At 40.7% G+C, this 24,765-nt stretch overlaps 1 protein-coding gene across 3 annotated transcripts in view; it reads right to left on the bottom strand.

Moving 5' to 3' along the window:
- The window catches only part of UNC80 (unc-80 homolog, NALCN channel complex subunit), a 119,890-nt gene that overhangs the window by 59,140 nt on the left and 35,985 nt on the right, over window positions 1–24,765 (bottom strand). For 2 of the 3 annotated variants that reach the window (XM_062506764.1, XM_062506765.1), the window contains exons 18-26: window positions 24,105–24,206; window positions 22,387–22,601; window positions 21,772–21,878; window positions 21,228–21,327; window positions 16,788–16,960; window positions 10,795–11,007; window positions 9,293–9,428; window positions 6,446–6,579; window positions 4,193–4,358 (exon numbers count right to left, since the gene is read on the bottom strand). In XM_062506764.1, coding sequence (XP_062362748.1) covers window positions 4,193–4,358; window positions 6,446–6,579; window positions 9,293–9,428; window positions 10,795–11,007; window positions 16,788–16,960; window positions 21,228–21,327; window positions 21,772–21,878; window positions 22,387–22,601; window positions 24,105–24,206 — 1,346 coding nt within the window. Of the gene's footprint in view, window positions 1–539; window positions 747–4,192; window positions 4,359–6,445; window positions 6,580–9,292; window positions 9,429–10,794; window positions 11,008–16,787; window positions 16,961–21,227; window positions 21,328–21,771; window positions 21,879–22,386; window positions 22,602–24,104; window positions 24,207–24,765 lie in introns of all 3 variants that reach the window. The other variant, XM_062506763.1, reaches the window with a different exon arrangement.

Genomic DNA, 24,765 nt, shown 5'->3' with positions numbered 1-24,765 from the left:
AATACATGTTTTACATGTCATCTGACATGCTTATGACATCATATCCAAAGTGGAATATGAAGTACATGCTTAAATATATATGTTTTTATATATATGCATATATATATGTATATATATGTATATATATGTCCAACCTGTTGCTGTGGGCAGTAAAGTATCATATATAAATATGACCTCATGCATTCATTATATCTGATTTAGGGGTGTGTGCAGGTGCATATACACAGGTGCACGTGCTACCCTAAAGACAGCAAGTGTTTAGCTGGCAGGCCAGCATTCCAAGAGCTCATGCTCCAACACGGTGCTGAACCAACAATCTGCGCACGGAGCCGACACCGCACCCAGGATTTGTATCATGTTCCTCCCAGGCCTAGTCCAGGCAGTCCCTGAAGAGAGATCTAGATTTTAATTTTTTTTTTTTTTTTTCCTAGCCTGCAGAAGTGGGGATCTCTTGTCGTTTCTAGCTCTGCTGCAATCACATGGAGAGTTTAAGCTCCTTCCTATTGTCCCCTCCCTTTCCGCCCACTCATCTAAGTTACCTATATCAGTGACAGTGTCCCTGCTGTGGGACAGCTGCAGCTCCTCATTCTCAGACTCTGAGTCCTGCCGTGATAACTTGGTGCTCTTTAGGCTGCCGGCCCGGCGAATGCTGGAAAGGGAACCCCCCTTCTTCACCCGGAAACTGCGGGTTCCTTTAATCTGCAGCAAGCGGGAGCCTCCTCCTATCCTGATCTTCCTGCTGGGAACTGCATTAAAAGAATAAAAGAGGACTTTTTTCCCCTTAATTTTTCCCCATTTAAAAAAAAGAAAGAGATCCTGGCCCTCCCCGCCCTCCCGACCCTTTGCTGCCAGGTCTTCTGACAAGGAATGTGGGATCAGAGACTCCCTCCAAAGCCAACGCCAATGCAGCTCGATCAATCAGAGAGTAAAGATGCTTCACAAAAGTGTGTTCAACACCTTGTATCCTGGAGATCTGGTACATCACCTCAGGCCTTGCCTGTATTTGGAATTAGCCCTTGTTCAACCACCAGCAAATAGAGTTATCTGTGCTAACAGAAACCCAAAACATGGACAAGAAAATCCTACAATTCACACCAATTTGAATCAATTCCTGCCAGGAAGCAGGATCTGCCCAATGGATGTAAATTGCAGTTCTCTTGGCCAGTCCTCAGAGTTCAGATTAGTGCAACATCTCCTCTTGCTATGCATAGCTGGCTGAATCCCAAGCATGAAAAAGCCACCTTGGACAAACCTATTTTCCCATGGGCCTGGGTTCTGTAAACCTCACTGAGCTCTGCAGTAGGATCAATTATTTATTTATACAGCATGTGTGACTGCAAGAGGGGAGTCTGCTTCACGAGGCTAGCACGCAAGGCTTCTTTGAAGTGAGATTTGCATAAATCCGTGTCTCTGCATGTTACTCTTCATCATTAGAATGCTTTAGAGGAAACAGAAGCACGTAGATCTCCTTCAGACAAATCAGCAGCTTTCAGGCATTAACAACATCCATTGACACTCGGCATTTTTGATGAGCACAGACATGGAATGGTTCAATGTTTAAAGCACCGATTGTTTGCACTTTCATTCTCCTCTTAGTTCAAAGGCAGTACATGGCAGTATGTCAGTCCAAATGTTGCAACACTCAGTCATTTTACTGCAGATCTAACCAGGCAAGGCCCCATGTGATCAATTACCTTTTGGTGTGGTAGGGAATGAACAGCACAGAGCTTTTTGGATGCCATGGATAAGCAAAATATTTAAATAGAATTCTATTTTGACTTCAGGATAAAGCAAACACACCTTTACTCCTGAGATTGCCCCCAGTTCCTCCAGAATGGAACTCCCATTTCCAGAGGCTAGCATCCTAGTCAAAGACAACTGGATATGTTTTGAGAGCTACCCCTCAGTTCTCACAAATCAGTTGGCACACCACTGTTGTCTGACCAAAGAATCTCCCTCCAAGTGACCATGCTAAGTTCCTTAGCAATTGATACTGCTTGAATAATGTTCAGATCACCTCCACGAATCCCAGACTGCTTCAGCACTTGCAACTGCATTTCATGAAGTCTGCAGAATCCCATTTTGGCACCCGAAGAGTACATGTGATCATCTGACAGCCTGCATCTACCTAGCTGTAGTGCCTGTATTTCAGACCTACCTGGAGCAGATTCTACACAGTAAACCCGTGGCTTTTGGATAGCTGCTAAGCCATGCCTGGGGGGGAGCAATGAGAGCAAAGTTTTTAACACTCCAGAGAAATGAAGGGAAACACATTAGGACTCATCAAAAAGTTTGAGATAAAGAATCCTCTCACTGCAGGCAAGCAAAATTTAGTTACATTCACACAACGACATTTTCTCATCTAGAAAAGAGTAGATTATGAAAGATGCCTCTGCATCTGTAGTGTTTGGCCCAGGTGGATTCCCAGAAGAATGTGCTGTGGCCAAAAAAGAACATAATTATTGTAATTTAAAAATGTAACATGATCTTGCATTTATTAAGCTTCTAAAATACTGGAATTACATTTTTGCTCAGGTATATTAGGATTCAACCATCCTATCATAGTCACTTCCCCCATGCCTAAAATGCAGTAAAGAGGCAGCTTTAGTGAAGGAAAACTATATAACAGCTTAGGGAAAAGGGATAATGGAAAGAAAACTCCAATAAAACTGCAGGAAAATGTAGTTTAATGGAGAAAGGGTTGCAGAAAGTCAATACTATCTTGGCAAAATACAATACACCTTTAGCACAGTAACCTGCAAAGGAAAAGCTAAGTCAACATTGTCTCTAAGCAAAAGAGGAGAGTTAGAGACTTTCCACCAGTATTTTCCAGCAGGATTGCCTGCTTTGAAGGTATTCTCCCACTAAGGTAACGTCCCCAGGACTGTTCCCTGAAAAGCTTAGAAATGGTTTCAAGCAATTGTTGTAACTATGCTCAAAAAATCTCCCAACCCCAACCCAAACTCTTTCTCATCTAAACAGGTAGAGACATCTTATCCCACACCTCTTAGACTATTAGGCAGACCATAACTCTGTGTGTTTTTCTGGGCTGCCAATATACCAAGGGTGGAACATCAATTTATCCAGCTCACCTTTCTTAGGTGGGTGGGTACCCATCTGCCTGCATGGAAGTAGCTGGCCCACCAGATACACAGTTCTGGAGAAAGTTTTATATCACATAAATTGTGGAAGCATTTCTAATCTTTTCTCCAGTAACTGTGGCAAGGTCACAGCTGAAGACAACACAGACTTTATCCAAAGCCCATAGAAGACAATAAAACTCCTCTGAATCATTAACAGACATTACAGTTCTGAGAGAAAAACCAGCCACAGACCTCACTGTTGTGAAATAGTCATTAAACATTTATCCTTTTCAAGCAATCATCAAAACTATCATTCAAATTCCTGCACCTGTAAATTACTACTATGAGACAGAATGTAAATAGCTCTAGGAAACTTGTAAGAGGGTCATCTAGAGGTATCTGGGAGTTTAGTCTCTAATTGCAAATACACACAATGACTATATTGTATTGCAACACTTGTACCATCAGATAGAATGTGAGTCTTGCATGAGATGGCTCAAAAATGGAAACGATCTGCTATTCTCAGCAAATACAGTGAGCTTGAAGTTTGCTTGTACAGTATAAATTATGTTGGTAACACCAATCTGCTAGCCATCAAAAGCCACACAGTGTATTTTTCATGTGGTAGCAAAGAATTCAAGAGACCAATCACGCTAATTTGTTTTGATGCCATGACTTGCAAACCAGTACAGATTTTCCACAGGAAAATAGCAATCTTCCCTTCTATCTGTGATTTCCCCAAAATGAAAAACTGCAATCAGGAAAAAACGAACACCACTTTTGATCTTTATTTTTACAGTGAATCAAATAGTGATGCTTCTCTCAGCATCCCACTAAGAGAGAGTTTCAAACAAGGCTTACTCCTTTTTAGCAATTGTGCAGAGCTTTTGATCGATTTCAGTCATAGCGCTGTTTTATAAAATTTAACATCTTTGCTTCTCACATTCATTATATTGAAACCTGAAGGCCAAAAGCGTCTTGGAAATGATTTAAAGCCACGTGACATCATGGCTGCCTGCTTTTTAACACAGTCTATGCAAATGAAAACACAAAATCAAGCGCCACTTCACAAGCCCTGAGAATACAAAAGCCTTATTTTTCCGACAAACCTTTTTTCTCCTCCAAGCCAGCCTCAGATTTGAGGGTGTGGCTGCTGCTGTGTAAGGAATCCTTTGAATCTTCATTTTCATCCAGCACCCCGGCAAAGCTGATCTTTCTCTCATACCTGTGTCGGTCCATCTCAGGATCCAGACGCATCCTGTAGCTCTCCAGGTCCTGTAGCAGAATGTAGACCACACAGATGTGCCAGCAGTATGAGCTCCTACTGCAGCTAGAGAAGCTTCAGGAAGAGCTAATTCAGATGGGGTTTATTTTAATCACACATAAGCCAGCTGCTCTCTGGCCTTGCAGCAGGCTGAGCCACCTGCCAGGATGGAAGAGTTACTAGGTGCTAGCACACATTGCTGGTTAACATCCCCCAGTGCATTAACACTGGCTGCAGGCTCAGGAGGGGAAACACAAATCAGAGAATCACAGAATTATTGGGATTGGAAGAGACCTCTGGAGATCATCTACTCCAACCCCCCTGCCAAGTCAGGGTCACTCAGACACAAGAATACATGCAGGTGGGTTTGGAATTTCTCCAGCTCCAGTGAGCAAAATGAGCTTGTGTCTGCTCCATGGTCAGTGAAAGGCTTTGGGTGAAACTTCAGTCAGGATCATCAACCTCAGCCCACAGCCTTGGCAAGTCTGCATGCTTTCTTGGTAGTAAAACTAGTTCACCAAAACTAGTTCAGTTGCAAATATTTCAGTTCTTCAAGGCTCCCAAGGCTGTGGTCCTACCTATGGACCAGGTATCCCTACAAACACCAATGGAAGTGAGACTTGCTCTACTGAAATTCCAGCTATATGGATCATAACATTATGTACCTGATCTTCTGGGAAAGGAAGCATCACTCCAAAAATACAGATTTAGTATTTTCATCTGGATTATTGTTGCCTCATTTTCCCCTCTATACAAGGTTAGAGGCAGCACTCTATGGCCATTTTATCTTAGAGATTCCTGCATAATGTGCCCTTAAGGTTTCTTTCACCTATAGCTCACAGAATAATTCCTCCTCCTTGTCTCCCCTATACAAGTCTAGAAAGTGATTCACCACTTCTAGCTTACATAAAAGCACTAATTTCTGTTTACCTTCATTATCCAACACATTCTTAGTTCCAAGCCAATTAATGAAATGAATTCTAAACCATGGTATCATCCTGCTTGTGGATGCAGTCATTCATTATGTTGTAATATCATCAGTGTGTTTAAGGAGGATTATGCTGAATTGATTGCTTTTTAAAATTGTCCTTCTTGCATACCCTGGGGCTGAGCCACTTCATCAGAGGTCATCTACAGCCTTTGGAGTAATTTTCAGAACCTAACTACCATGATATCCAGATAAATCAGCCTGTCAAATATTATTGCCATGACTAATATTTGATATGTCATTAACAAAAACCAGGATAGTAAGGCTAAATCCTTCAAATTTAACTTCTAAACTTTTCTTTATAATTTTTATCCTGTTTTCTTAAAGAAATTTGGCTTAAAAGCTGAAACCATGTCAACCATTTAATTCTCATCTCATTTCATGCTACCCACTTCTGAAGCTGAGGGTCACTGTCAACTCAACTTGTCAACAGATGACTGTGTGCATGTCTATATTTTGAAACAACAGGTAAAGGTGATGTTAAATCACAGTATTAGGCATAAGAAAATCCACACAAGAATGAATCACTGAAAATCAGTTTTCATGTGTTCTGCTATTCACAGCATCAGTTGTCACCTAACCAGTTGTTTAGCTTACTGTTTGTGCCAGGATTTGCCTATGCCTCTCTGAGTCTCATGGAGTTTGTTTTTTTCCTTTCTTTGCTTCTTTGTGCCCATCTCTTTCCTTTGTTCCCATTCTCCCTGCGATTCTCTGGGTCTAACCCAAACCAATCTGCAGCTTTAAAGCTCTGGGAGATCCTCTGCAAACCATTGTGTTCCCTTCCCCTAACTGACCACTGGCCCTGATAGTGAGCATTTGAGCTTGTGACTTCCCATACTCTACCTCCCACACTTCCCAGGTCCCCCACCCTCGGTTTCTCAATCCCTCTTCTCTCTTTGGAAACTTCCTTTAACTTCCAGTGTGCTCCCATGGTCTTACCTTCCTAATCAGCCCCTTTCATGTACCCAGGCCATCTTCTGTTCACCACACAATGGCTCCTTTCTCCCTGCAGAGATCTACTGCAGTTTTTACTCTGCCCTACTTCTCACCAGAGCCTGGAATTTATGATTCTGTGGGCAAAGCCCTCTCCCATGTGTGTGTTCCACTTACCACAAGAGGCTCAGTCCGTGGTCTGGGCATGTAGGGAAAGGTCTCTCGAAGGAATGTGGTTATCTCCAAGAGAAGCTGACAGGCTGCCATTTTTAGTGCAAAAGGACAACAACACTTGGTAGGATTCACAGTGCCTAGGAAAGAATATTTCTATCATAAACAAGGAGTTAATGCAAGATCTGGAGCCAAGAGGTGATGGACATTGTCACATATGGTGCACGATGCAAGCTGCACTGAAGAACAAGAAACCCCACACCTCTGTGCTACTTTTCCTACACTAAAAGAAACAGAATCAATCAAAGAACAAACCATGTATTTACCAGCACATGAAATAATACTAACATTTATATTACATTGATATTCTATTACATTGATATTCTATTACATTGATATTCTATTACATTGATATTCTATTCTATTCTATTCTATTCTATTCTATTCTATTCTATTCTATTCTATTCTATTCATTATGTTATATTTGTTATATTTTTTATTTTATTAGACTGCATTACATTGAAGTAACATGATAGTTGACTATAGTATATATTATAGTATATTATGCTGAAGTACCTACTAAACTAACAAACATAGGACATTTTGCATAAATGTCATTTAAGGCTATTACAGGTTAAGAAATATATACCCTTCTTTTCCTATTCAGTTTTGCATTCAAATCATTTGCAGTTGTGGAAAAGAACCACTTTTAAATATAGAAAATTATCTCAAAATAACGGAGTTATGACTAGGTGTTAAAGAGATACTTTTCCTATCATTATTTATTACTACCCTGATAACTGGAAAAGATAGCCTCCTTTGAAGTCAGGCTTCTATAATTGTGCAAGCAATCCATGGGCTATATAGAGATGATCAAGGCAAAAAAATAAAACTACTTAATCAAAAATTTCATTCAAATTCTTAGCCTAAAACTAAGAGGGAAATGGAAGAGAGATTATCAAAATACTTCAAGTTTTGTATCACTTGGTACTTCAAGTTTTGTATTGAAATAATCATATTTAAAGCCATACGTTTTGTAACCCATGTGATACAATTCAAAGCTTGAAAGTATGAAGGATTCTTCAGTGCTTGATTAATTTGAGAAGAAATTTTTAGGATAACAAACAGCCAAAAAAGTAAATTTAAAAGTTAATTGTGACAACAACTAACCCCTAGCCACACCCATTTTTAAAGTTATTCCTGATATTACCATTTACATACACTTCAGAGAGATCAGTGTTTTTACTTGCTTTTCTCATGTGATCTAATTGCTTTTGCAAAGAAACAGACTGAACCAAACAAGTGAGAAGACTCTGCAGGGGTCAGATAAAACCACACCTGTGATGCTTGCCAGATCCCCTGTACACATCACCAGTAACAAATTGTGGGCTTGGTAAAGATTCAAATAATCTGAACTATCAGAAGCAAATGAGACATACAGTGTAATGGAAAATCCAGATGCATATTAAATGCTCTTCAGACTACTTCCCATAGCATATAAAGTAGCTTTTGAAAACTCCCTGCCTACAGCAGGACTACTGATCAGCTATCCTCAGGAGAGCACTTGAGCTTTTAAATGGTCTTCTAGACCAGAAACTGATCTTTGTTTGCTTGTCTCAGGGTACCCTTTTAAACAGCTCTTTATCCCCTTGAGTGCCTGATATGAGTGGCTGAGCAGGGAAAAAAAAGCCTGTCCTGCCATTTCATCACTGGAATGCAGTTGTTCATTTTGTGGTGCAGGAGAAGGAATCTTTGGTGTCCAACCTCCTACTGCTTTAGCTATATCCCCTAAAGGGGACATATCTATCCCTTATATACAGATAATATGGATAATATATCCAGAACAGCCACCCACATTCCTGTGGCTGCCAGCACTGGCACACCACACAGTGGCACATGGGAATGTCTAGCTTAGGGCCAAGAACTTCTCTTGAGCTCATTTCTTATAAATGCCATGTCACTCTTCCCTTCAGCTTCTCTCTACTCCAAAGTGGGCCTTCCTGCAGTGATAAGGACAAATCCAGAACCACAGGAAGAGAAAGCAGGAGATAAACAGTGCCAGCACACTACATCCAGCAACACTACACACAGACAAGCACCAGTAAACTGCAGCACGCATGCATACAGAAATGGTATCTGAAGAGTACGCAATGTTTGTTACCACCTTCACCTACTGCTACAACAGGGTATGTTTTGATGATTTATTTTGGTTCACAGGGTTTGCTACAACTTGCATGCTTATACAGACTTTCAGAATCAGTGATCTGTCACAGCTCTCCCATCCTTAGGTACACACAGGCACGAATGTGGGTGGTTACATCATCTTGTCGTTACACAGATTTTTAATGATGCTTTCTCATTATTTCTGCCTGAAAATCTTGACTTCTACACTGAAGTCAAGATTTAAAAGCCTTTACCAGAGTAGTGCTAATTCACATCAGGTGAGTTGACCCTTCAGTGTTCAGAAAGGGAAAAGTGGCTGATCTTACACAAATATTTTGGCAGAAATAACTGTGAGGATTGGAGCCTGAACCGCTTTTGACACTCAGGTGACAGCAAGGCTCAAGAAATAAATTATGACCCTGCTTACAACTGCAGTTTCTGTGTACAGGAATTGCAGCTCACTGCCGGGTTTCCCCTTCCCTTTTCCATCCAAGTCTTTCAGCACTGCTACACATCTGTCATGTTTTACATCCAGGCACAAAAAGAACAGGGGAGGAAGCTGGGGTGAAAGCAAGGGACTGGGAAATACAGCTGGGTGGCAAGAAAATGAAAAGAGAAAAAAATATTAAGTGCTCCTAAAGCAGAGGTTCTTACAAGCGGGGGTTCTTGTAGTAAAGGGAGTCTCCTTACTGTCATCTAAAAAGTCTTCTTCCTCATCCTCCTTTCTCAGGCGCCTCTTGGTCTCCTCGTCATAAATGAGGCCAAGCAGGTTGGCAGGACTCTCACTCTCAGCATGGCACAGCTCGTTGAGACGGATACCAATTGCCTGCAGATGGAGAAAGAGAAGCACTGGAGGTGAGAATTTCAGCGCAACCAGAAAGCCCTGACTTTATTTTTATTGTCTGAAGAGGAGAAAGGGATGGCAGGAAACTGCTATCAAAACTATAATATATTCCCCCCCTATTTTTCAACAAAAATTTGCAGAGGGTCAAATTTCAGGATGAAAATTTTAGTAAATTTAGTTAAACAATAAAGCCCTTCAAACTGGCACATAACAGGCAGAAGGAGATTAAGTCATTATGAAGTATTAATTTCTTCCACTCGTCTTTGTTCTTTTGAGTTATTTATTCCAGACTTTTGCTAAGTCTTTCCATTGAGAATGTAGGTCTTGCTTAAGAAACTATGCTGAGAATTAGGAACCCACAAATAGTCCTTATTTCCTCCACAAGACAGTTCAATGCCCATGGGAAAGCCTGCTTCCATCTTTAAAGGAGAAACTCCCTGATGCAATTTCCAAAAATGAGCTGAGAGTATGCTTGTAAGAGCTGGGGAGCTGCAAGAGTAATGATGTGCAGAGGATCTGTGGAAAGAGCAGAGTCAGTCAGATTTCCATCTTACATTCTCCAGAAAGGCATTGATTGTTCACCGTGACTGTTTGCCAGCATCACTCATGTTTGTCATCATGTCAAGAGCCCTCATGGTGGTGTCACCAAACTACAGGTAAGGATGTGTTAGCAAGCTTTCCTGCTAAGACACTTGAGAGCTCTTTGTCTTGGCTTGCAATACAGGATGTGACCAAAAAGTATGTGTTCTATCACCATCTGTTGAAACCAGGTGGGGCAGTGACAAGGCAGTTGCCTTGGTCCTGTATGGTAAGAGATCACAGTCAAATAAAACTTGAAGGATTCAAGTGCCAAACAAAAAGAGACAGTTCTTTAGATGACTCGTAGTAGCTCTGTAGAATTCCTTGCCAAAGAATTATAAGCACTAACAGTCTGTATGGGTGCAAAGAGAAACCAAATTAAGTACAGCAAAGAGAAAACCAATACTAAATATTCAGCACTACACCTAGCTCAAGAAGACCTAGGCTAAATACATTTGGAAGCAAGAAAAATAGAAAATAGCATCACACCCCACATTTTCCCTCCTCCTGGGCCATTCACATATGACAAGTGCTGGAAAAAGGAGAATGGGCCAAACAGATCCTTGGAGAGAACAAGTCCTAGCAAAGTGACTTCCCTTAGGAGAAGGGATGATCCTGGCAGGCTGTGAAGTGCAAGCTGCAAGGAAGGCTTCTGAGTCCCCACCTTACAAGGACAGAAATTCTGTATAGGATCCAATTACCTTTATATCTCACCGTATTTTTTTTTTTTTTTTATTTTAACACAGCTAGAAGAGAAACAAACACTTACATCTCCCCATTGGTAGAAGAGCTTAGCTGCATTCCACTGCAGCTTCTGGTTCCTTTTGTTGCCCACAATGGGGGAACGGCCACGGGACAGGCCTTTCTTAGTGATGTTCACATGGTGGCCCTTCATCCACTCGGGCCAGTTGCCACGATTGCAGCGGTGAACAAAGCGTGCACACTCGAGGAACAGGGCTGCTCGTGCCACCACAGGAGCTTCCTGAAAGGTTTGCAGGAAGAAAAAGTCACCTTAAAAGCAAAAACACGTTGGAAAAAACTCCCCAAACATCAGAGCGTTCTGTGTTTTAAAAATTGCTTTGCAGGCTTGCCAAGGAGTCTTACAGTATGAGCAGTCTCCATAAAAAAAAAAAAAAAATAGAAAAGCTGACACCAGAGTCTCTCTGCACAAGCTCACCTCTTGAGCTACTAAAAGCAAGCTCATAAACACTGAACAGTCTTGCTCAGTCCAAACACTAGAAAGAAACTCAAACTCAACATAATTTATATAGCTCAATATAAACTTAATAACAACATTATACCCCTCTGTACAGTTCTCCTCCAGAAACCCTCTAACTGAAAAAGCAGAAATGTGCATTTGGCACTGTCACTGTGCAAACAAGTCAAGTTTTAGTTTCACCTTTGCTACTAAGGTTGCAAATATTGCAGGAGCAAATGACACCTGTGGCCACACAAATCCTCAAATTTGTCACTTAAGGTTCTGCTGTTGAATCCTGGGGATGAAAGCATAAATGGAGGCCTGCTAAAAACTAGGAAAATCAATATTTTGCTGTTATAATTAATATCTGTGGAGACAGAAATATATGATTCTGGTGTAAGTCAACAAAATTTCACCAAATTGGCTGAATTTCAATGGCTTTAGCAAGTGTCAGGCAATTCAGTACTGAAATAACAACAGGCAGCTGAGTTTGGAAAGGACTGACTAGCTTCCAGAGGAAAATCCTCCTGTGCCTGGCTCAGAAAAATCACTTTAATGGGAGAAATTATATTGAGTGTATCTTAGTTTGTATTAAATCACCCAGAAGGACACATGCTAAACCAATAAAGAACGCTTCTGAAACTCTCAGAAATGTTTAAAAAATGGATGCAGTAATTTTGTTTCCTAAAGTGTAGCTTAGACTCAGGAGTAGCTTTTTTTCCAGCAGTCTAAACTGCCAAAATAACATCCTTACAGACATGGAACGTGACTATAAAGCAAATGGTTCTCCTGATTTCCATTTAATTTCCCCCTTTCTTCCTGCAATTTTCATAACCAAAACTCCTGCGACCAGCAGTTAGCAAAACTAAGAATACAACAATGCCTAAAGTTTACCAGCTGGTTTTAAAAGGTTCACTCACAGGGATTTCACAGAGCTCAAACGTGTTACACACTTTTAGATGCTAACAGCTTTAATGAAATAATTTATACAGACCATCATCTTCTTACAAAGAAGGGCTTGTCAAATGTGGTTTATAAATACTAGACAGGCCCTGAGACCCTGCAAGATGGTCTGTTGAAGATTATTAAATAAGGTTCCAAGAGTGCTTTAATCAAAAACTGAAAACAAGAAAGTTTGGACCAATGCTCCTGAAATTTGATTTAAAAAATTATTGACTCAACATCCACTTGCAGCTTTTGCTCATATTTTTATGAATGGGGGGGGGGGGGGGGGGGGGGAACCACCAATTCTCTTGAATAGGAAGATTTAAGTTGCCATGATGTTCTGATGAAGAAGGCAGAAATCTGAATGCAGACACTCACTAACCAGAAACAAAAGAAATATCTAGCACCTGGAAAAACATAACAAACTACTCGTTGATCGCATGCAAAATGGAACACAGGATAGCTGAGGATTTTACTGTTCTATTCTCACAAAGTAAAACCTTAACCATGGAGATATAGGTGAAGAGATAAACCCTAGCCTTAGTCTACTATTGGTTTAGTTCACTAGCAATAAAGTCAAAATTTCTTAGTATTCTGGAATCCTGTAAAGAAACACGTTGTAAACATTATCAGACATTATCCTCACACTTAAATGAGGACATGTAGGATGGGGGGCAAAGGGGAGAAGCAGGATTAATTAAAATCACTGTACTATTTAAAAATCAGTGAAAAGACCTCCTGCATGAAGGACTTTTTGAACATCATAGGGCACAAGCTCCTGTGATTGCTTACCTGAGGCTCTGAGAAACCTGAAGCAGCAGCAGCAAGAGAAAGATGAAGATGTGACAGAATGAACAGAGATGGATTCACACAACAGAGAAACACATCACAAATGGAGAGAAATTAATCAGGCAGGTGATGTGCAGCTGAAAAGAACACAAGTTACTGTGGTCACTGTCAAAACCTGACACAGCAGCAATACTCTCACAAGTCTGTCCATGCCTATGCAGCTGTTCACAAGCCCAATTTTATTAGACCTGCTATATGGTTTTGGACCTTGAAAATTGTTCTTGCACTGTATAAATTGACATGAATTCACCAGTTTGTTAATGATTCAAGTCATTCCATCAAATTTTTTCAACGGATAATCTGATTTGTTTTAAAGAGCAAAGGACCCAGGTGGAAGGAACCAAATACAGATTGGATTTGGAATTTCACAGCTTCACATAACTGTTCATGTAAACCTGATTCTGCAGTTTTATGACTACAGAGCACTTACATCCAGTTTTGTTTTCAAGAACAATGACTTTTATGACACTGATCAATCACTGATAATTCTCCTTGACTCCCTTCTTAAAGTTCACATGGCACTTTGAGCAAGAATTCATTTTTGGCTCTGGTCTCTTCATGACAGAAGAGAGAGGCACTTAATACCAACAATGTACTTTTAACAGATGCCATAGAAAATTTGAGTACTCTCAAAAGGTAGCTCTGCTACTGGGTAGCTCTGCCTTGTCTAAGCAAAAGTAAGTCTGATATGAAAGTTGTCTTAGCAAGTATATGAAAACAGGTTGCGAGTAAATTATTAACTAGTGTCTTGGAGAATTGCCTGTTTCAATTAATTCAGATCTCTCTGATTATAGCTACAAAACGGTCAAGTACAATCCATGACACAGTTCTTTGTTTTTGTTCAGTGTTTTACTCTGGGGACTGTTTGTAGCAATCTCTGACTTCCTTCCCAATCATAAGCACTTCTACAGAGAAATATTTCTGCTATGGAAACAAGGATATGGGAACAAGAGAGTCTGCCTGTGACACAGGGTGACATGGAGTCAGCATATTGACAAGTATTCTTGCAGTTTAGATTTTGCTTCCACTGCCCCGGTACTTAACAGGTCATCTCAAACCTAATCCTGACAGAAAACAATACAACTATTGCATTTCAGCCAGGATAAAAGATTTGCATGTTACAACAAATGAGCTCACACATGTTATTGGAGAAATGGGATGCTGACAGGTGTCACACACTGCTAAATTGGTCAAAGAAAAGCTGGTCATTTACAGTATAATTGGGATACTTTAGTAACACAGTAACACAATCCCAGACAGCAGTTTATTGGAACCCTCAACACAGGATTAAGCATAGACTGAAATATCCCTAAGTAAATCAATTTTTCTATTCCAAAGTCTGGATTTATGCTGGGGACATAAAGATGAAGCTGTCTGCAATGTGTCAATTATCACTGAATGTTTGAACATCCACATATTGATTGTACTTTTAAAAATTTAGTCAAGTACGAATGCTGCTTCTAGGAAAATATGTTAAATGCTAAACCTAAGGTGACACTCATTTTAATACACAAAAAATTATTAGCTCTATAAAGATGCATCATTTGTTTCACTGTCCTGATTTCTTTAAATCAGCATGGCAAACTGGTACAAATATCCAGGCTAATCAAAGATTTCAACGTTTTTGTAAGAATAGAATTTTGCAAACCTGCATGAAAAAGCATGCTTAGAAAAATTATGGAAGAACTGAAACTGGAACTGTTTGTCTTTAATTTCTTAAAGGTTGCCTTAGCAACTAGGCTGGATTAAATGACTTAAGAAGCTTTTCATTTGCATCAGACATGATTCAAACTCTTACTTCAAAAGCCTGAAAACAGAAGCTAAAACACCCAGAATGCTTCCTTTTGGGTATACTCTACTGACATATAATGTGAGAATTTTCCATTGCCATTAACCAATACAGTGAGATGACAGGCTGTCATCTTTCAAAATATACACTGCGTGTGAGTGCCTAACATCTATATATCTGCAATACTCTGTAGACAAAATGCCAACTGAACAGGTACTTGGAGACTTTCAAGGCTATAATTAGAGCAAGGCTTCCTTCATCTTCATCTGAAGACTTTTTAGAAATTCTAAAACCAAAATTATCTGCATCATTCAGTGGAATAGAGAGACAGTTACATTTTAGTTTGTAAGTCAGCTCAGGAAGTCAGACATCTTCAAACAGTTTCCAGCTAATTTCATGCATGGGTACAGAGTAAGCTGGTCTGTACTTAGGCATTTGGGAAATTTAAAAATAAATTAAGACATTTGCAGGCAATTGGGATATAATTGCCAAACCCCATTTTATCATCTGATTTATTAGAACATAGAGTAGTGCATCTTCAGAAGGATCCTGGTGACCAACTTGCTAGGAATGAGCTCTTTCCTGCCCATGCAGCTTACACCTTACTAAATCTGTTTAGAATTTGCAACAGGGTGGCAGCCTGGAAGCCTTGAAGACTGAAGCTGGGTGTCAGACACTCAGCAGGCTGCAGGCCACCTTCTGAGTCACTGCAACCCTGGCTGGTAAGAGCCACCAGGTAGGCTATTCTATCAGCCACTGCATCCACAGCTTCTTCCATCCAGAGGAACAACAATCTCTGGCAGGAAGTGTGGGTACCAGTGAATGAAACCTGAGTCTGCTGGAAAAATGGGTGAGGACCACTCCAAACAGTAGAGCTAGATGGGAACTGACAACAGCAACAGCAACTCCAGACCAACACTAATGCAGACGTGCTTGAATCTGCAGACCAAGTATGCAAGGTTAAGATGAAGATGCAAAGGAGGTGGTGCACAGAGCATAACATCCCTACAGCCATGGAAAAAGCAGTGCAGCAAAGGTCAGGGCACAGCACTAGCAGGAAGGCAGAGTCTGTGAGCCTGACACCTCCAGCAGTGAGCAAAAAAAACTGAATTTGAGCACAAATAACACAGCAGTCACATAGGTGAGTGGTGGGGCGTGGGAAGAAAAGGGATAGAGAGCATGAGAGCATGTGGATGCTCTGAGAGCAGTGGCTTTTAATCTTTTTCTCAGCTTACACACAGCCAAACACTCACAGAAGGAAGTAGAAAAGCAGCATGCAGAGAAATTGCTAATATTTGGCTGTTTTTTCATAGTTGTGTTTGTCACACTCCTTGCTTGTCACATAAACACTTCACAGAGCCCCACCAGCTCATGAATCACAGGCTGAAGGCCACAGCTTTAGAAATGGGAGGGATTGTTTAAAAAGCACAACTGCAAGGATAAGAAGGAAGGAGATTCACACTATCAGGAAGAAGGGAATGAATTGTGTCACTTCTTTGACTTGCATCAGCAAATCAGCAATATCCACATTTAAAAGCACACACACTCTCATATAAGTTTTTTTCCACTGACTGGCTTTGGTGACTAATAGTTCAGTGTTGCCTAATGTACTTATAACTCTGTCAGAACTCCAGAGTGGAATTCCTGCACCTCTCCAAGCAGTTATCCAGTCTTCAATCCTTATTCTGCAGATTGACACTAGGAGCAGAAACAGAGTGTCTGTGAGCAAAGTATGAAGACAACAATACAAGCTTTGCACTGGCAATAATGCAGTTATGGGGAGCCATGTAATCAAGAAAGGATCCATTTTGTCTGCAGACTTGTCCACTCACAGATGCTAAAGCTCCAGCTAAATGCCACCACCAGGCATTGCTGTGAGGCTTTGCATTCTCTCTGTGGGGCACGGGGAGCATTAGTGAATGACAGTGGACCACCAGATATGCACATGCTCTCAGCAGGTAACAGCCCAAAAATGACTTACAAGATCTAGAGCTGCTGCCAAAATAGAGGCATCAGGGATCGTGCCTGGTTCACAGCAGTTCAGCAGGAACTGAAAGCGCTTCATGCCTTGGCGGATCGCTCCCAGGTTCACAACATTCTTGGATTTCCCCCCTTCTTGTTTGGAGGTCAAGTGATCATCAAAGCTATGGCAACCTAAAGAGGTAGAGAGTACAGAGGGGATGCAGGGAGGGGTAGAGAGAAGGGAACACAGTCTCTCACCAGCAAAAAATGGGGAACAAAAATCTTGATGAGTACAGTCTTATTGTAAATCCCTTTGTCTCCTTGTGTTATCTTGAAGATAACTGGTTCATTTTTACAATATTCATGACTTCCATGAAACAGATATACAATTAGATTCTGGTATTGGTCATACTCATACCTGCCTAGAACAGTTCCACCATACTCAGTGTGGAAGCCCAGGACCTACTCCAACACAGGTGAACTAGGATGTTGTCTTTCCTCCCCACCTCTTTAACACAGATCATCTTGCTTACAGTCCTTTTTTTCCTCAGTAACCTCCTACCTTACTTCTCTTTGGCCTTTAAGTTTACCTTAAAGTGCAGCATGCATAACCCTTATTCCTCATGGATCAATTTAGTAATATATCACCTACTAGGACAGAACAATCAGTAATGAATGTGTAGTCTATGTGGAAATCAAGCACTATACTTTCTTCAGGCATACATCTGCAATTACCACAAAAGTAAAGAGGAAAGTGAGACTGGTCTCAACTCCTAGATATCATCATTCCAGCCTTTGTCCCTTGAGGGGTCTTGTACACTTTGGGATGGAAAAGAGTTCCAGTCAAAAATGAAAATGGCATCCCACTTTGGGGACAATTTTAAACTCTATGTATAGAGCTCACATCATAAATCAACTAATCCAAATTAGCACTTCTAGTGCAGAAGATCATAATGCAGTTGGTACCCAGAGGTGAGAGAACGATAGAAAGACAGAGATTAGAAATAAGGAAAGCTGCTTCAAGGCCAAAGTGTTTGGTCAAAAAAGGATAGTCGGTTATGGCCTTTTTGTCTTTGCCCATAATACTCTTCCCGTTTACATCTGAAAGTACAAAAGTTTACAGAACACTGAAGGATAAAGCACTGAAGAAGAGAACACAGAGTGGAGAATTCAAAATTGGTTTTAAACACAGATTATTTGAAAGACGAGTGAAAACATCAGCTCTACGGGACTTTTTGACTATTTCAGGAAAGAAGAATGGCTGACACTCTAAGTTCTTTTGGGCGTGCACTCCCTAGAATAACTTGGAAAGCATTTATGTGCCACAAAAAATGTCACAATGGAAAATGACAATGTAGACCTTCAATTTTCCCTTGAAGACAGAGGTATTTCAAATTTCAAGAGGCTTCTTTACTAATTCCTTGTCTTTTCTTCTCTCCAGTGAAGCTGTACCTAGTTACCACCAAAAAAAAATGTTCCTATGTTGGGAAAATATTCCATTGAAATGGATCAAAGTAGAAAGAACAAGTAGAACACTTACATATGAGCAGTCACAAACATCCTTCCAAGTCCTTCTGTTTCCTTCTAGCTTTTTAAATCTTATCTGAGCCTTTCTGCCATGACTTCATAACACTAACTCATCTGAGGTACAGACAAATGTTTCCTATTCAGGGCCCTGTTGAGTCTGTACCTGTATGAGATAAAGAACAGAAACTTGCCTAAGGCATGTCCCTAACCCACACTACAAAGACCTAGCAGAGCTTTTGTCCATCTAGGAGCTCAGTGGCACACCTTGCATTTTGTTGAAGATTTACAAGACCATTCTTCAGAGGCAGCTGGTGGCTGTCCCTTGTTATGCTCATCCTGGGTTAGCCTTGCTGTGGTCAGGGCAGCTCTCACTCACCTAACTCATGCTGCTCAGGCCTCCAGAAGGTCTGACCCAAAGAGCAGAGACTATTTCCTAACACAGGAGAACACACCAGCTCCTGTGACCATGAGCTCATCCTTCAGAGCAAACTTGAGCTTCTGTGTCCTGAACACCCTGACAGCTTCTGTGGTCACCCACAGTGTCTTCAGTAAGTGCCCAAAGGAACTTTATGGGTCTTATGTAAATGCACTAACTGTATGCATGTCTATGTGCTTTGCTCTTAGTATAGGTAAAAAAAAAGATCGTTAAAATAAATATTTTTACACATGAATGTGTAAATATGTATGTGTAGATATATGTACATATATGCACACATACACATACACACACATATGTAAGTTTACATACATATATAACACAGACTATCCAGTGGTCTACATGATAAATCACAATGAAGATTACAGTTCATAAATGATGTCACAAATTATCCTATGTTTTATAATTTTTGATGTAATTTATTTCTCCTTTATCCGTTACCTCTTAAATTTGGTCTACTGTTAAAAAAACCCAAAAACACATGAGGAAACACCACATGGAAAAGAAATGAACAAAGTAATAGCACAACCCATGAATGACAAAAATAAGAAGGCAGAGAGAGGTTAAAATATAATGCTTTAGGATCAGATCTTGAGGGATTTAACAGTATGGCCATGCACCATTAAAAGGCTTTTATTCTGTCTTTTGTTAAGTGCAGAAAAATTGATAATCTGTATGGAAGACAGAGGAGCACTGTAAATTTGAAGGCTCAGTGTGCTCTTGCTGTCCTGCTGGGTTATAAACTGTCCCACCTCTGTCCTGGTTTCAGGAAAAATTTCAGAAAACCTTTACAAACCACCACATCCTCCCACTGATATCACTGTGCACATGCAAGCACAGACATACACAGGGAAGACACAACTATTTTTGCTAAAGCCATGTGGCTTTCACTGCATATCAGAGATTCTTCTAGATACAGTGATACAATTTCCTTAAGTGTCACACTTTGCCTTGTGAACCTCTATTACTCTTGTATTAGCAAGATAAAAGAAATAATTTTCTGCAAGAAAACACGAAGGTCATCTCACAGGTGCACTGCAGAAACAGCTGTGGCAGTTTGGAAAGTTCTCACTGCCCCTTGACCATTTTTAACCAGTGAGAGCTGGGAGGAAATATGGTGGAAGTATTTCATACCCACTTCAGCACAAAGCAGTGGATGAAGAAACTAATTCCTTCCATTGCTGGGGAATGCTGCCAGACTACAACAAAGTGCTGAACTGATGCATTCTCACAAAAGAACAACACTTTCCATCTAGGAGCTAACTGAAAAGCACCACCATTCACCAGTGGCAGATAATACCAGTTTACAGGGACAACAACACTTTCCATCTAGGAGCTAACTGAAAAGCACCACCATTCACCAGTGGCAGATAATACCAGTTTACAGGGACAAGATATGATTATGTTTTGCAAGTATCATTTGCCTTAAAAATGCCTTATGTGCATTGCGCTTGCAGGCCTGGGACAGGTGATGGCAAAACACACACACAACGCAATGTCAAAGTGTAATGTCAGAAGAAAACCAAACATAATGCCAGAAAATGTAGTATACTGTAAAATTACAGAAATCATGCTAAAAAATAAAATTAACTCCTTTTTGTGTGTTTTTGGGAATCCAGTTGTGTTGTCTTAAAAAAAAGTAACAGAACTTCAAGATACAAAGTTGGCCATCTGACAAGAAGGATGTGCTTTGAGCTGACGAGATGAGCGTGTCAATGACTGCATGATATTTTAAAACAGATAATACCATGACCTTGTATTATTCATAAAGGCACTTTTCAGACATTGCTGACTTTGAAAATACATAACAATTAAATACACTTTTGTGGAAAAGAAAAGGAGTGTTTTTATTATTATGTTGTGTGCTAAGAAAAAGGGACAGCATCCCTAACGAATGGTATGCAGAGACTAGACATGCAAACACAGAAGAAAAGAGATAATTACAGCAAGGTTTGTGTAGGGTTTTCCATTTCTGTGCTGATATTTGCTAAAACTGTCAAAACAGTTACAAATTGAAAAAACAAAACTAAACAAAAAAACTGATGGAATTGTTGTACTGGATAACAGAAGATTTACACACCTAATTTTGAACTGAATAAGTGCTTTGAAGCAAGCATTATTTTTTCAAGTGTATTTACCAAATTTGATTTGATTTTAAAAGCCCAAATGTTGTATTGTATAATTTATTTGGACAGTCTGATTTTTTTTAGAAAAAAAAGAAATTACCAGAGCTTTTGTTTCTAAATCAAAATAAAAGAAAGAAGGAAGGGAAAGAAAAGAGTTACAAAGACTAAAAAATTGGAGAAGGCTACAATGGAGACAAAAACCATGGAGAAAGCAGGAAAAAAGGGAAAGGGGTAAAAATACAGAAAAGAAATATATTTCAAAAATAATAAAAAGAAAGAAAAAAAGGAGACGAGAACCCTGATTTCTAACCATCTTTTTCTTCTGTGTGATGAAGCTTGGATGGGTGTCTTCGGCAGGTGCGCCATTTACCAAGACGCTTGAAGAAATTCTCCTCTTCATCCCGCCCGTTGTCCAGGCCTCCTCCTGGCCCCCCTCCTTCAGACAGCTTCACTGCGCTGGTGAACTTCACCTGTGCGGGGACAGAGGGGCTGGTCAGACACAAACATCTACAGGAGGGTCACCAGAGGAACGCAGCCGGCTCTGCACAGATCTACAGGCGCTGAAGCACTTCATCTTTTCAGCTTTCTGCTTAAAGGATTGATCTTTCTTGAGAGGCTGTGAAAGGGCAAAGAAGGAAGGAAGAAGTGTGACCAAAAATTAAAGCTTAAGTGTGTTGACAGAGCCTTCACTTGCCCCTCAGTGTGCCAGACCAGTGCAGTGCAAGTTTAAGCAAGTCTTCACCATGAGGTACAAAAGCCCAGTGTCAAATTCTCATGGCTCAGCTCTGGAGACTTCTGTGATAGTATATCGTTAGCTGCAAAATCCATATCGAATAGAAATGTTTCTACGTGCAGCTAAAATCAGCCAGATCCTGCCTTTTTAAGCTCTGTGTAACCCAGCCTGACACATTTACCTTGGAGCTCTGCCTGATGAAGGAGAGACGGTCGACAGAGCTGATATCCAGGAGATCTTCCACTCCATCAGCCAGGCCAGAGAGGGAGGAGCGCTTCAGCCAATTCCCTGTTGGAGAATAAGCCACTCAGTACAAATCTAAACATTCTTTCTAGAATATACTGCTATTTCTTAGCAATTGCCACACAAAGGCGTGGGAAAATGGGGGAAAAATGTAAGGTAACATTTTCGTGTAACATGTATTAACTACCATGAAAGGCCAGGTCCTGGGAATTGTAACGGATATATTCTCTGTCTAACAAATGTTAATTTGGAATATTTCTCTTCTACAGAGAGGAACAGTGCCTGTGAGATTACAGTACTAACCTACTACTTTGAGGGAAAAATTTCAATAATCTATTTTGATAAAAATATCCCCCGATATCTTTGGCAAATTGCTTACACTTCCCTTTGCTTCAGTTCCACACCTGTAAAATGGAGAGAGCAGCAAAGCACAGCTTTTTTTGGGAGAACATATGGACAATAAGGAATTGTGTTGCAGTATTTCTTTAGACAGCTACATCCAGCTGTATTTCTCTGCACGTGCAGTATGTATATAGAATAGAAGGAGACATGCATGTACCTATGGGAAGTTTGAGTTTCTTCCGAAGGGAGATTCTTCGGGAGCGAGAGCGGGAGCGCCTGTCCGTGGTGGTTCCAGAGTGAGCAGTGGTGCACTCGGATGTGTCCTGCTCAGACTGACTGCTGGTGTCACTCGCTGCACTTTGGGACTTAAACATCTTTCGCCAGAAGTCCTTACGTCCCAGATTGGCCCCTTGGATTTGCTCATCGCTGGAACAGAGGGTGTGCAAAGCGTGAACTGCATCTCAGTGAAGTTGGAATGCTCAGGGAGATGAGACCTCCTTTGTGTAGCCCTCTCCTAACCTCTCTATTACTTGAGGTTTTTTGCATTTTGGATTCCAAACGTACCATTCTTGGTGGGACAACACACTCAATTTTGTTCAAGACACAAAATAACCATCTTTTCTACCCTTAGACACTTCTCCACTGTGGCAGAATGTCATTCCCCCCTCTACCACAGGAAGCTTATCTGCTCTGTCTACCAGCTGGAGCACATGGGTGAGATAACCCAGGCCAGACAGATGCCCAAAAGGGAATCTGGTGCCAAAGAGGTGAGACCCAGAGCTGACAATGAACATCCCTTACCTTGACAGCGAGATGTAAAGAGATAAGCAAGGAATCATTAACCAAGAGACACTTTCCTTTGCAACTATAAAAGCTACACAAATTTTCATGGAGGCAGAAGTCTCATGCACACTCCCTGGAAACCTATAGGGCTCATTCCCCAAGCTTGGATGCATCTTCATGGTTACTTTTCCAGAAATTAAGAGCAAAGGATTTTTTATGCATGCCTCATCAGAAACTGGATGGTAAAATACATTGAATCCTAATCTATACTATTTTTTCTCTAGCTGTAATGTAGGTACCTTATTGTTTTAGTGCACCCGACAGTTCATCTACTAGTAGTGTTTCTTTTGTTTATCCTGTGTAGTAAGCAATCTGTTGAAGTCTTATGACAGTTAAATCTGTATCTATTAAATAAATAATTAATGTTATAATAGATCTAATTGGCCGTTATTAAGAACTTGAGAAGTGAGAGTGATCTGGGGTTCAGGCAGCCACTAAAAAGAGTTACTGCCAGAAATCTGAATCAAGCGTTTCCTGCTTAGGTAAAAACTGAGATTTGGAACATCAGAGTCGCCTTTTTCCACTGGATTCCAGAGGAAAACCAGACCCATCTACATCATCACTGAACTTTTGGAGGAAAACTTCCCCCTTCTACAGGAGCACTGCTCCAACAGAACCACATCTGTCACTGCAGGAGGGTTGCAGCCACCATTTAATGGGACTGCTCCCAACACCCTGACTGACTGATGGGGTGTCAGGTTGTATTTTGACTCTGTTAATGTTTTGTTGTTTTGTATTACTGTATTTTTTTTAATTTTAATTTTTCTAGTAAAGAACTGTTACTCCTATTCCCATTTCTTTGCCTAAGAACTCCTTAATTTCAAAATTTAGAGGGAAGAGGTTTACATTTTCCATTTCAAGAGAGGCTCTTGCCTTCCTTAGCAAACACCTGTCTTTCAAACCAAGACAGTCCAGTTGGCAGCATTAAAAATAGGCATTACCTGTTTGTTTGCAGTAGCTCCTGTGTAGACACTCAGTAGTTTGCTGTACCATCCAAATGGGTAAGTCTGCTATCCTGTCCATTTGTACTAACCCCAGAAGGAAGCTGCTGGCACTAACACATTGAACAATTCAATATTTCCTTACTGTTCTGGAGTTTGCATCGGGCGGCTCGAGACGTAACTCCGGCATTCATCAGGGGCAGCTGAGGCCTGGCCTTTGTCAATGATGACACTTCCTGCTTCAGATCTGCACAGACAGGACAAACCATCAGCCAAAAGACATGGATGGCCCATCTCATGGTCATCACACACAACTGCATATGGAAACCTTAGCAACTTACTGTCTCTATAGACGTATTATTGCCAAAAAAAGCTTCCGCTCCTAGCACCAAAGCCAAGGTTTTCAGGACCTTTTCTACTTTCTTAATCCTTCTTCCCAACATTTCAATAAGACAAATTCCTCAAAGCACCAGAGGAAATTTCTTTTTGATAAAGAAGCATGTCAGTATTAGATTTCTTCTGGGACTTGTTTTGCACACCAGGGTTTACCTGTCAGTACAACAGGTACACAGCCCAAAGGATGTGATGCATATTAAAAAGTAAATCCACAGAGTGCTTTGGGAGTGACCCTATGCTTCTTATTTCTCTTAACCTTTGCTTATCCCAGTGTTTCCATGGCACTTGTCTCTTATGCCTCTTACATGAGACTGCCAATGCTTTCTCAGCAAATTTGTTGCAATCTCAGATCATTAAATTTTAAAAGAGGCTGCTGCCACAGCAAAAGTCTGCACATCCAGAACTGACAT

Source organism: Cinclus cinclus, chromosome 21, assembly GCF_963662255.1.
Source record: "Cinclus cinclus chromosome 21, bCinCin1.1, whole genome shotgun sequence".
Taxonomy (NCBI): domain Eukaryota; kingdom Metazoa; phylum Chordata; class Aves; order Passeriformes; family Cinclidae; genus Cinclus; species Cinclus cinclus.
This window is presented reverse-complemented; position numbering and strand designations above follow the sequence as displayed.